The sequence below is a fragment of the Oncorhynchus keta genome, unplaced genomic scaffold (assembly GCF_023373465.1).
Source record: "Oncorhynchus keta strain PuntledgeMale-10-30-2019 unplaced genomic scaffold, Oket_V2 Un_contig_25539_pilon_pilon, whole genome shotgun sequence".
NCBI lineage: Eukaryota > Metazoa > Chordata > Actinopteri > Salmoniformes > Salmonidae > Oncorhynchus > Oncorhynchus keta.
Genome location: NW_026284497.1, coordinates 2,501 through 16,577, shown reverse-complemented (window position 1 = coordinate 16,577; position 14,077 = coordinate 2,501). Strand labels below are relative to the sequence as shown.

The 14,077-nt window shown below is 48.2% G+C and overlaps 1 protein-coding gene across 1 annotated transcript; it reads right to left on the bottom strand.

Moving 5' to 3' along the window:
- Positions 1 to 274: 274 nt before the first annotated feature.
- On the bottom strand, positions 275 to 13,795 carry LOC127922390 (dedicator of cytokinesis protein 1-like). Its single transcript, XM_052506105.1, has 4 exons — positions 13,688 to 13,795; positions 13,480 to 13,552; positions 6,465 to 6,568; positions 275 to 533 (listed from the first exon to the last, which is right to left on the bottom strand). The coding sequence occupies exons 1-4, from the start codon at positions 13,778 to 13,780 to the stop codon at positions 309 to 311; spliced, it is 495 nt and encodes a 164-aa protein (XP_052362065.1). The 5' UTR covers positions 13,781 to 13,795; the 3' UTR covers positions 275 to 308.
- Between the last annotated feature and the right edge of the window lie 282 nt (positions 13,796 to 14,077).

The window sequence follows — 14,077 nt, the reverse complement described above, 5'->3', positions numbered from 1 at the left end:
GGTAGAGGAGGGAGAGAAGGCTGGAGGGAGAGAGAGAGAGAGAGGGAGAGAGCGAAGAGGAGGGAGAGAAGGCTGCAGTGGACTGTAGTGGACTAGAAGGAGAGAGGGCTAGAGGGAGAGAGAGGGTAGAGGAGGGAGAGAAGGCTGTAGTGGACTGTAGTGGGCTAGAGGGAGAGAGGGCTAGAGGGAGAGAGAGGGTAGAGGAGGGAGAGAAGGCTGTAGTGGACTGTAGTGGGCTAGAGGGAGAGAGGGCTAGAGGGAGAGAGAGGGTAGAGGAGGGAGAGAAGGCTGTAGTGGACTGTAGTGGACTAGAAGGAGAGAGGGCTAGAGGGAGAGAGAGTCTCTTTACCGTTCTGTGTGAGCTTGGTGGAACACACCAGGGTTGCTATCTGGAAGGAGTCCTTGCTGATGGTACAGTTGCCCAGGTTGTGTGAACCCTTCCCTGTAGTGGACAAACCCTTCTCCTCCAGCTCCACCTTGGTAGCAGGCAGGTTCAGGTACAGAGACGAGTCCTCCAGCTTCTTAGCCTCCGCCTGGGGGTCATACAGAATTACACATACACATATACCTGGTCCGTGGTGTTATACTACCTACCCTGAATACGATGAGGTGGTGTTATATTACCCTGAATACGATGAGGTGGTGTTATATTACCCTGAATACGATGAGGTGGTGTTATATTACCTACCCTGTATATGATGAGGTGGTGTTATATTACCCTGAATACGATGAGGTGGTGTTATATTACCCTGAATACGATGAGGTGGTGTTATATTACCCTGAATACGATGAGGTGGTGTTATATTACCCTGAATACGATGAGGTGGTGTTATATTACCCTGAATATGATGAGGTGGTGTTATATTACCTACCCTGAATACGATGAGGTGGTGTTATATTACCCTGAATATGATGAGGTAGTGTTATATTACCTACCCTGTATATGATGAGGTGGTGTTATATTACCTACCCTGAATACGATGAGGTGGTGTTATATTACCTACCCTGTATACGATGAGGTGGTGTTATATTACCTACCCTGTATACGATGAGGTGGTGTTATATTACCCTGTATACGATGAGGTGGTGTTATATTACCTACCCTGTATACGATGAGGTGGTGTTATATTACCTGAATACGATGAGGTGGTGTTATATTACCCTGAATACGATGAGGTGGTGTTATATTACCCTGAATACGATGAGGTGGTGTTATATTACCTACCCTGAATATGATGAGGTGGTGTTATATTACCTACCCTGTATACGATGAGGTGGTGTTATATTACCCTGAATACGATGAGGTGGTGTTAAATTACCTACCCTGTATACGATGAGGTGGTGTTATATTACCTACCCTGTATACGATGAGGTGGTGTTATATTACCTACCCTGTATACGATGAGGTGGTGTTATATTACCCTGAATATGATGAGGTGGTGTTATATTACCCCCTGAATATGATGAGGTGGTGTTATATTACCTGAATACGATGAGGTGGTGTTATATTACCCTGAATACGATGAGGTGGTGTTATATTACCCTGAATACGATGAGGTGGTGTTATATTACCTACCCTGAATACGATGAGGTGGTGTTATATTACCTACCCTGAATACGATGAGGTGGTGTTATATTACCTGAATACGATGAGGTGGTGTTATATTACCCCCTGAATACGATGAGGTGGTGTTATATTACCCTGAATACGATGAGGTGGTGTTATATTACCTGAATACGATGAGGTGGTGTTATATTACCTACCCTGAATACGATGAGGTGGTGTTATATTACCCTGTATATGATGAGGTGGTGTTATATTACCCTGAATACGATGAGGTGGTGTTATATTACCCTGAATACGATGAGGTGGTGTTATATTACCCTGAATACGATGAGGTGGTGTTATATTACCTACCCTGAATACGATGAGGTGGTGTTATATTACCTACCCTGTATACGATGAGGTGGTGTTATATTACCTACCCTGAATACGATGAGGTGGTGTTATATTACCTACCCTGAATATGATGAGGTGGTGTTATATTACCTACCCTGAATACGATGAGGTGGTGTTATATTACCTACCCTGTATACGATGAGGTGGTGTTATATTACCTACCCTGAATACGATGAGGTGGTGTTATATTACCTACCCTGAATATGATGAGGTGGTGTTATATTACCTACCCTGTATACGATGAGGTGGTGTTATATTACCTACCCTGAATACGATGAGGTGGTGTTATATTACCTACCCTGAATACGATGAGGTGGTGTTATATTACCCTGAATATGATGAGGTGGTGTTATATTACCTACCCTGTATACGATGAGGTGGTGTTATATTACCTACCATGTATACGATGAGGTGGTGTTATATTACCTACCCTGTATCGATGAGGTGGTGTTATATTACCTACCCTGTATACGATGAGGTGGTGTTATATTACCTACCCTGTATACGATGAGGTGGTGTTATATTACCTACCCTGTATACGATGAGGTGGTGTTATATTACCTACCCTGTATACGATGAGGTGGTGTTATATTACCTACCCTGTATACGATGAGGTGGTGTTATATTACCTACCCTGTATACGATGAGGTAGTGTTATATTACCTACCCTGTATACGATGAGGTGGTGTTATATTACCTACCCTGTATACGATGAGGTGGTGTTATATTACCTACCCTGTATACGATGAGGTGGTGTTATATTACCTACCCTGAATACGATGAGGTAGTGTTATATTACCTACCCTGTATACGATGAGGTGGTGTTATATTACCTACCCTGTATACGATGAGGTGGTGTTATATTACCTACCCTGTATACGATGAGGTGGTGTTATATTACCTGTATACGATGAGGTAGTGTTATATTACCTACCCTGTATACGATGAGGTGGTGTTATATTACCTACCCTGAATACGATGAGGTGGTGTTATATTACCTGTATACGATGAGGTGGTGTTATATTACCTACTCTGAATACGATGAGGTGGTGTTATATTACCTACCCTGTATACGATGAGGTGGTGTTATATTACCTGTATACGATGAGGTGGTGTTATATTACCTACTCTGAATACGATGAGGTGGTGTTATATTACCTACCCTGTATACGATGAGGTGGTGTTATATTACCTACCCTGTATACGATGAGGTGGTGTTATATTACCTGAATACGATGAGGTGGTGTTATATTACCTACCCTGTATACGATGAGGTGGTGTTATATTACCTACCCTGTATACGATGAGGTGGTGTTATATTACCTGTATACGATGAGGTGGTGTTATATTACCCTGAATACGATGAGGTGGTGTTATATTACCTACCCTGTATACGATGAGGTGGCGTTATATTACCTACCCTGTATATGATGAGGTGGTGTTATATTACCTACCCTGTAAATGATGAGGTGGTGTTACATTACCTGAATACGATGAGGTGGAGTTATATTACCTACCCTGAATACGATGAGGTGGTGTTATATTACCTACCCTGTATACGATGAGGTAGTGTTATATTACCTACCCTGTATACGATGAGGTGGTGTTATATTACCTACCCTGTATACGATGAGGTGGTGTTATATTACCTACCCTGTATACGATGAGGTGGTGTTATATTACCTACCCTGTATACGATGAGGTGGTGTTATATTACCTACCCTGTATACGATGAGGTGGTGTTATATTACCCTGAATACGATGAGGTGGTGTTATATTACCTACCCTGTATACGATGAGGTAGTGTTATATTACCTACCCTGAATACGATGAGGTGGTGTTATATTACCTACCCTGTATACGATGAGGTGGTGCTATATTACCTACCCTGAATACGATGAGGTGGTGTTATATTACCTACCCTGTATACGATGAGGTGGTGTTATATTACCTACCCTGTATACGATGAGGTGGTGTTATATTACCTGCACTGTATACGATGAGGTGGTGTCATATTACCTACCCTGTATACGATGAGGTGGTGCTATATTACCTACCCTGAATACGATGAGGTGGTGTTATATTACCTACCCTGTATACGATGAGGTGGTGTTATATCACCTACCCTGAATACGATGAGGTAGTGTTATATTACCTACCCTGTATACGATGAGGTGGAGTTATATTACCTACCCTGAATACGATGAGGTGGTGTTATATTACCTACCCTGAATACGATGAGGTGGTGTTATATTACCTACCCTGAATACGATGAGGTGGTGTTATATTACCCTGTATACGATGAAGTGGTGTTATATTACCCTGAATACGATGAGGTGGTGTTATATTACCCTGAATACGATGAGGTGGTGTTATATTACCTACCCTGTATACGATGAGGTGGTGTTATATTACCTGTATACGATGAGGTGGTGTTATATTACCCTGAATACGATGAGGTGGTGTTATATTACCTACCCTGTATACGATGAGGTGGTGTTATATTACCTGTATACGATGAGGTGGTGTTATATTACCTACCCTGTATACGATGAGGTGGTGTTATATTACCTACCCTGAATACGATGAGGTGGTGTTATATTACCTACCCTGTATACGATGAGGTGGTGTTATATTACCTGTATACGATGAGGTGGTGTTATATTACATACCCTGTATACGATGAGGTGGTGTTATATTACCTACCCTGAATACGATGGGGTGGTGTTATATTACCTACCCTGTATACGATGAGGTGGTGTTATATTACCCTGAATACGATGAGGTGGTGTTATATTACCTACCCTGTATACGATGAGGTGGTGTTATATCACCTACCCTGTATACGATGAGGTGGTGTTATATTACCTACCCTGTATACGATGAGGTGGTGTTATATTACCTACCCTGAATACGATGAGGCGGTGTTATATTACCTACCCTGTATACGATGAGGTGGTGTTATATTACCCTGAATACGATGAGGTGGTGTTATATTACCTACCCTGTATACGATGAGGTGGTGTTATATTACCTGCATACGATGAGGTGGTGTTATATTACCTACCCTGTATACGATGAGGTGGTGTTATATTACCTGCATACGATGAGGTGGTGTTATATTACCTACCCTGTATAAGATGAGGTGGTGTTATATTACCTACCCTGTATAAGATGAGGTAGTGTTATATTACCTACCCTGTATATGATGAGGTGGTGTTATATTACCCTGAATACGATGAGGTGGTGTTATATTACCTACCCTGTATATGATGAGGTGGTGTTATATTACCCTGAATACGATGAGGTGGTGTTATATTACCTACCCTGTATACGATGAGGTGGTGTTATATTACCTACCCTGTATACGATGAGGTGGTGTTATATTACCTACCCTGTATACGATGAGGTGGTGTTATATTACCTACCCTGTATACGATGAGGTGGTGTTATATTACCTACCCTGAATACGATGAGGTGGTGTTATATTACCTACCCTGTATACGATGAGGTGGTGTTATATTACCTGCATACGATGAGGTGGTGTTATATTACCTACCCTGTATAAGATGAGGTGGTGTTATATTACCTACCCTGTATACGATGAGGTGGTGTTATATTACCTGCATACGATGAGGTGGTGTTATATTACCTACCCTGTATACGATGAGGTGGTGTTATATTACCTGCATACGATGAGGTGGTGTTATATTACCTACCCTGTATAAGATGAGGTGGTGTTATATTACCTACCCTGAATACGATGAGGTGGTGTTATATTACCTACCCTGTATACGATGAGGTGGTGTTATATTACCCTGAATACGATGAGGTGGTGTTATATTACCTGCCCTGAATACGATGAGGTGGTGTTATATTACCTGTATACGATGAGGTGGTGTTATATTACCTACCCTGAATACGATGAGGTGGTGTTATATTACCCTGAATACGATGAGGTAGTGTTATATTACCCTGAATACGATGAGGTGGTGTTATATTACCCTGAATATGATGAGGTAGTGTTATATTACCTACCCTGTATACGATGAGGTGGTGTTATATTACCCTGAATACGATGAGGTGGTGTTATATTACCCTGAATACGATGAGGTGGTGTTATATTACCTACCCTGTATATGATGAGGTGGTGTTATATTACCTACCCTGAATACGATGAGGTGGTGTTATATTACCTACCCTGTATATGATGAGGTGGTGTTATATTACCTACCCTGTATACGATGAGGTGGTGTTATATTACCCTGAATACGATGAGGTGGTGTTATATTACCTGTATACGATGAGGTGGTGTTATATTACCTACCCTGTATACGATGAGGTGGTGTTATATTACCTACCCTGTATACGATGAGGTGGTGTTATATTACCTGCATACGATGAGGTGGTGTTATATTACCCTGAATACGATGAGGTGGTGTTATATTACCTACCCTGTATACGATGAGGTGGTGTTATATTACCTACCCTGTATATTACATACCTTGTATACGATGAGATCGTGCTCTCCGTCCCTCAGGGTCGTCCCATCGTACCTCATCAGCTTCACAAACGACAGGGCGAATATCTTCTCCGATTTGTCTTTAGCTGCAGGGGGAGCAAAGGATATCACCAGTTAGAGCCCCGCCCACTGAACCAGACAACCAGTTAGAGCCCAGGCCCACTGAACCAGACAACCAGTTAGAGCCCCGCCCACCAGTTAGAGCCCAGGCCCACCGAACCAGACAACCAGTTAGAGCCCCGCCCACTGAACCAGACAAACAGTTAGAGCCCAGGCCCACTGAACCAGACAAGCAGTTAGAGCCCCGCCCACTGAACCAGACAACCAGTTAGAGCCCAGGCCCACTGAACCAGACAACCAGTTAGAGCCCAGGCCCACTGAACCAGACAACCAGTTAGAGCCCCGCCCACTGAACCAGACAAACAGTTAGAGCCCAGGCCCACTGAACCAGACAAGCAGTTAGAGCCCCGCCCACTGAACCAGACAACCAGTTAGAGCCCAGGCCCACTGAACCAGACAACCAGTTAGAGCCCAGGCCCACCGAACCAGACAACCAGTTAGAGCCCCGCCCACTGAACCAGACAAACAGTTAGAGCCCAGGCCCACTGAACCAGACAAGCAGTTAGAGCCCCGCCCACTGAACCAGACAACCAGTTAGAGCCCAGGCCCACTGAACCAGACAACCAGTTAGAGCCCAGGCCCACTGAACCAGACAACCAGTTAGAGCCCAGACCCACTGAACCAGACAACCAGTTAGAGCCCAGGCCCACTGAACCAGACAACCAGTTAGAGCCCCGCCCACTGAACCAGACAACCAGTTAGAGCCCCGCCCACTGAACCAGACAACCAGTTAGAGCCCAGGCCCACTGAACCAGACAACCAGTTAGAGCCCCGCCCACCGAACCAGACAACCAGTTAGAGCCCCGCCCACTGAACCAGACAACCAGTTAGAGCCCAGGCCCACCGAACCAGACAACCAGTTAGAGCCCCGCCCACTGAACCAGACAACCAGTTAGAGCCCGGGCCCACCTAACCAGACAACCAGTTAGAGCCCCGCCCACTGAACCAGACAACCAGTTAGAGCCCAGGCCCACCGAACCAGACAACCAGTTAGAGCCCCGCCCACTGAACCAGACAACCAGTTAGAGCCCAGACCCACTGAACCAGACAACCAGTTAGAGTCCAGGCCCACTGAACCAGACAACCAGTTAGAGCCCAGGCCCACTGAACCAGACAACCAGTTAGAGCCCAGGCCCACTGAACCAGATAACCAGTTAGAGCCCAGACCCACTGAACCAGACAACCAGTTAGAGCCCAGGCCCACTGAACCAGACAACCAGTTAGAGCCCCGCCCACTGAACCAGACAACCAGTTAGAGCCCCGCCCACTGAACCAGACAACCAGTTAGAGCCCCGGCCCACTGAACCAGACAACCAGTTAGAGCCCCGCCCACCGATCCAGACAACCAGTTAGAGCCCCGCCCACTGAACCAGACAACCAGTTAGAGCCCAGGCCCACCGAACCAGACAACCAGTTAGAGCCCCGCCCACTGAACCAGACAACCAGTTAGAGCCCGGGCCCACCGAACCAGACAACCAGTTAGAGCCCCGCCCACTGAACCAGACAACCAGTTAGAGCCCAGGCCCACCGAACCAGACAACCAGCTGGAGCCCCGCCCACTGAACCATACAACCAGTTAGAGCCCCGCCCACTGAACCAGACAACCAGTTAGAGCCCCGCCCACTGAACCAGACAACCAGTTAGAGCCCAGGCCCACTGAACCAGACAACCAGTTAGAGCCCCGCCCACTGAACCAGACAACCAGTTAGAGCCCCGCCCAATGAACCAGACAACCAGTTAGAGCCCCGCCCACTGAACCAGACAACCAGTTAGAGCCCCGCCCACTGAACCAGACAACCAGTTAGAGCCCAGGCCCACTGAACCAGACAACCAGTTAGAGCCCAGGCCCACTGAACCAGACAACCAGTTAGAGCCCCGCCCACTGAACCAGACAACCAGTTATAGAGCAGGGAGAATGATGTCAGCACACTGTATATACAGAGTGTATTCTCGCTACATCTTCGCTACACTATCCCCCAGGGAGAATGATGTCAACACACTGTATAATCAGAGTGTATTCTCGCTACATCTTCGCTACACTATCCCCCAGGGAGAATGATGTCAGCATACTGTATATTCAGAGTGTATTCTCGCTACATCTTCGCTACACTATCCCCCAGGGAGAATGATGTCAGCACACTGTATAATCAGAGTGTATTCTCGCTACATCTTCGCTACACTATCCCCAGGGAGAATGATGTCAGCACACTGTATAATCAGAGTGTATTCTCGCTACATCTTAGCTACACTATCCCCCAGGGAGAATGATGTCAGCACACTGTATATTCTGACCAGACCCTGAGGGTACCACATAGACAATAGAACAGTATTTGTGAAGCAGCCTCCGTGTGGGTCCTATAGAAACATGACCCTGAGGGTACCACATAGACAATAGAACAGTATTTGTGAAGCAGCCTCCGTGTGGGTCCTATAGAAACAAGACCCTGAGGGTACCACATAGACAATAGAACAGTATTTGTGAAGCAGCCTCCGTGTGGGTCCTATAGAAACAAGACCCTGAGGGTACCACATAGACAATAGAACAGTATTTGTGAAGCAGCCTCCGTGTGGGTCCTATAGAAACCGAGAGGAGAGTAACGGCTGTGTCCGGATGGGACCGAATAATTCACCATCACAGATCAACAAGCTCAAATTTACGTGACGTTCAGGAGCGTGATTCACCGGGAGCATCTGGTGCATTCAATCTGTATAAATCAACGTATTGGTTTTCTACCCGTAGCCTGGCGCGGTGAATAATCGCTCTGCTCGCTGGACTGGAAGACAACCAATAGAAAGATAGAAGAGGACTACGTACGGTATGTATGCTGCAGAATCAGGAGAGGAGTGGAGTCACTACGCAATGACTTCCCATCAGACACAAACACAGAGTCACAGATTAAAACAGCTGGGAGTCAGTGGATTATTCTGTCCAGAAACCTGTACATCTCAGCTGTTCACTGACCTAGAATGAACCCTCTGAAATGTACTCTCTCTCTCCCATACCTCCTATACACTGAATGATAACATCGTCCCCAACAGGTGAATAGGGCAGGATGGGAAATATCAGCCATCAAACATGCCTCAGGTAGGTAATCATCCAACCTGAGCCAGAAAGACAAGGCAATTAACTATACTGAAGGAAAATTAGTTAAAAACGCAACTTGCAACAATTTATAGGATTTTACTGAATTACAGTTCAAAAAAGGAAAATTGTCCATTTAAATAAAGTCATTAGACCCTAATCTATGGATTTCACTTGACAGGGCAGGGGCACAGCCTGACTGGCTGGCTGAGTGACTGACTGGCTGGCCGAGTGGCTGGCTGGCTGGCCGAGTGGCTGGCTGGCTGGCCGAGTGGCTGGCTGGCTGGCCGAGTGGCTGGCTGGCTGGCCGAGTGACTGACTGGCTGGCCGAGTGACTGACTGGCTGGCCGAGTGACTGACTGGCTGGCCGAGTGACTGACTGGCTGGCCGAGTGACTGACTGGCTGGCTGGCTGAGTGACTGGCTGGCTGAGTGTATGAGAAGTAAACCGTGCTAGAGGATTAGTCTTTGCTGAAGCCCACAACAGTGTGTGTGTGTCAATGCTGAAGGAGAGGACGGATAGCTTCACCCTAAATACAGAACGTTTCAAACAGACAACCCCCAGTCCAGGCTGTCTGGACCTGCTAATTGATCGTTTTGCATACGGCCGCCTCTCCCAGCTCGTCTTGGCTGGACTAACTGTTAATACACCATGAGGCGAGCAGATGGAGCAACAAGGTTGCCAGGACAGCCTTCCTCAGCCCTGTTCCACACCCATAAACATTAAAAACACCAACAAAATAAATACATACATTTAGAATGGAGTCCCTTCAGCCTGGCGGACGCCTTTCCCAACATACAAATGAGCAGTTAGAGGCAATTCTCCCAGCCCGAGCCCCACCGACAGCCAGCCCGGGCCCCACCGACAGCCAGCCCGGGCCCCACCGACAGCCAGCCCGGGCCCCACCGACAGCCAGCCCGGGCCCCACCGACAGCCAGCCCGGGCCCCACCGACAGCCAGCCCGGGACCCACCGACAGCCAGCCCGGGCCCCACCGACAGCCAGCCCGGGCCCCACCGACAGCCAGCCCGGGCCCCACCGACAGCCAGCCCGAGCCCCACCGACAGCCAGCCCGGGCCCCACCGACTGCCAGCCGGGCCCCACCGACAGCCAGCCCGGCCCCACCGACAGCCAGCCAGGGCCCCACCGACAGCCAGCCAGGGCCCCACCGACAGCCAGCCCGGGCCCCACCGACAGCCAGCCCGGGACCCACCGACAGCCAGCCTGCCATTCCAACAGAATAACATGAATCTCATGAGGGGAATTTCATTCCACAATTAAAGTGACACAGGGTGAACTGTATAGTAATTGTTATGACCAGGGCTTCTGTCCTAAATGGCCTCCTGTTCCCTATGAGTGCCAGGATGTAGGGCCAGGACCCAGTCTGCTTGACGGACGACTGGGGACAGGTCAGGAGCCAATTGCTTAGTATTTATGAATTCATTGTCTGAATAATTGTATGAATTTAAATTTAGGCTAGTAGCCTAGTGGTCTAAATTATGAATTTATATTTGTGCTCATGGCCTAGGGTGGTATAGTGGTCCATGAATTTAAATGTGTGCTCGTGGCCTAGTGATATAAGTTACTGTCACTGTCACCCTCTCTCCATCTTTCCCCACTGTCATCCTCTCTCCATCTTTCCCCACTGTCACCCTGTCTCCATCTTTCCCCACTGTCACCCCCTCTCCATACTGTCATCCTCTCCATACTGTCATCCTCTCCATCTTTCCCCACTGTCATCCTCTCTCCATCTTTCGCCACTGTCACCCTCTCTCCATCTTTCGCCACTGTCACCCTCTCTCATCTTTCCCCACTGTCATCCTCTCTCTCCATCTTTCCCCACTGTCATCCTCTCTCCATCTTTCCCCACTGTCATCCTCTCTCCATCTTTCCCCACTGTCACCCTCTCTCTCCATCTTTCCCCACTGTCATCCTCTCTCTCCATCTTTCCCCACTGTCATCCTCTCTCCATCTTTCCCCACTGTCATCCTCTCTCCATCTTTCCCCACTGTCACCCCCTCTCCATACTGTCATCCTCTCCATCTTTCCCCACTGTCATCCTCTCTCCATCTTTCCCCACTGTCATCCCTCTCTCTCCATCTTTCCCCACTGTCACCCCCTCTCCATACTGTCATCCTCTCCATCTTTCCCCACTGTCATCCTCTCTCCATCTTTCCCCACTGTCATCCTCTCTCCATCTTTCCCCACTGTCACCCTCTCTCTCCATCTTTCGCCACTGTCACCCTCTCTCTCCCTCTTTCCCCACTGTCATCCTCTCTCCATCTTTCCCCACTGTCACCCTCTCTCCATCTTTCCCCACTGTCATCCTCTCTCCATCTTTCCCCACTGTCACCCTCTCTCTCCATCTTTCCCCACTGTCATCCTCTCTCTCCATCTTTCCCCACTGTCACCCCCTCTCCATCTTTCCCCACTGTCATCCTCTCTCCATCTTTCCCCCACTGTCACCCCCTCTCCATACTGTCATCCTCTCCATCTTTCCCCACTGTCATCCTCTCTCCATCTTTCCCCACTGTCATCCTCTCTCTCCATCTTTCCCCACTGTCACCCCCTCTCCATACTGTCATCCTCTCCATCTTTCCCCACTGTCATCCTCTCTCCATCTTTCCCCACTGTCATCCTCTCTCCATCTTTCCCCACTGTCACCCTCTCTCTCCATCTTTCCCCACTGTCATCCTCTCTCCCCTCTTTCCCCACTGTCATCCTCTCTCCATCTTTCCCCACTGTCATCCTCTCTCTCCATCTTTCCCCACTGTCACCCTCTCTCCATCTTTCCCCACTGTCATCCTCTCTCCATCTTTCCCCCACTGTCATCCTCTCTCCATCTTTCCCAACTGTCACCCTGTCTCATCTTTCCCCCACTGTCATCCCCTCTACATCTTTCCCCACTGTCACCCTCTCTCCCCACTGTCACCCCCTCTCCATCTTTCCCCACTGTCATCCTCTCTCCATATTTCCCCACTGTCACCCTCTCTCCCCACTGTCACCCTCTCTCTCCATCTTTCCCCACTGTCATCCTCTCTCCATCTTTCCCCCACTGTCATCCCCTCTCCATATTTCCCAACTGTCACCCTGTCTCCATCTTTCCCCACTGTCATCCTCTCTCTCCATCTTTCCCCACTGTCACCCTCTCTCTCCATCTTTCCCCACTGTCATCCTCTCTCCATCTTTCCCCACTGTCATCCTCTCTCCATCTTTCCCAACTGTCACCCTGTCTCCATCTTTCCCCACTGTCACCCTCTCTCCCCACTGTCACCCCTCTCCATCTTGCCCCACTGTCATCCTCTCTCCATATTTCCCCACTGTCACCCTCTCTCCCCACTGTCACCCCTCTCCATCTTTCCCCACTGTCATCCTCTCTCTCCATATTTCCCCACTGTCACCCTCTCTCCCCACTGTCACCCCTCTCATCTTTCCCCACTGTCACCCTCTCTCCCCACTGTCACCCCCTCTCCATCTTCCCACTGTCACCCTCTCTCCCCACTGTCACCCCTCTCCATCTTTCCCCACTGTCATCCTCTCCATCCATCCCCACTGTCACCCTCTCCATCCATCCCCACTGTCACCCCTCTCCATCTTTCCCCCACTGTCACCCCCTCCATCTTTCCCCACTGTCATCCTCTCCCTCTCCCCCACTGTCATCCTCTCCCTCTCCCCCACTGTCACCCCTCTCCATCTTTCCCCACTGTCATCCCTCTCCTCTCTCCCCCACTGTCATCCTCTCTCTCAGTTAAATAGGGTCAGAAAAGACCTTCAAAACATTCACATTTGTACTTACATTCTTGAGATGATCGGTGACGGAAGGTGAATCGCAGGTGACTTCGGTTCACATCTTCAATGGGGATGGCAACCTTGAGGTTCAACAGTTAGACAGAGACAGACAGCTAAATGAAACTCAATGCATCTCAAAATTAAAGTACATGTACATGAACACACACACACACACAAACACATCACACACACAAGGATATATAAGACAGACCAACCTTGATGGTTTCAAACCAGCGTGGCTGTTTGATCTGGTAGTAGATGACAGACTTGTACTCCAAGATGCCCTCGTCTCCAGCACCAGGGAACATCACGTTCTGAAAGAGAGAGAGAGAGACAGAGAGAGAGAGACAGAGACAGAGAGAGAGAGAGAGAGAGAGAGAGACAGAGAGAGAGAGAGAGAGACAGAGAGAGAGAGGGAGAGAGAGAGAAGAGAGAGAGAGAGAGAGACAGAGACAGAGAAAGACAGAGAGAGACAGAGAGAGAGAGACAGAGAGAGAGAGAGACAGAGAGAGACAGAGAAGAGAGAGACAGAGAGAGACAGAGAGAGAGAGACAGAGAGAGAGAGAGAGACAGAGAGAGAGAGAGACAGAGAGAGAGAGACAGAG

What these genes read in the sequence shown, in the direction of transcription:
- LOC127922390 (XM_052506105.1), bottom strand. Translation starts at nt 13,780, where the DNA reads ATGTTCCCTGGTGCTGGAGACGAGGGCATCTTGGAGTACAAGTCTGTC. An exon ending in GCTGGTTTGAAACCATCAAG is followed by an intron (nt 13,553 to 13,687) that starts GTTGGTCTGTCT and finishes TTGAACCTCAAG; the next exon opens with GTTGCCATCCCCATTGAAGA. An exon ending in TCACCGATCATCTCAAGAAT is followed by an intron (nt 6,569 to 13,479) that starts GTAAGTACAAAT and finishes CTCCCCCTGCAG; the next exon opens with CTAAAGACAAATCGGAGAAG.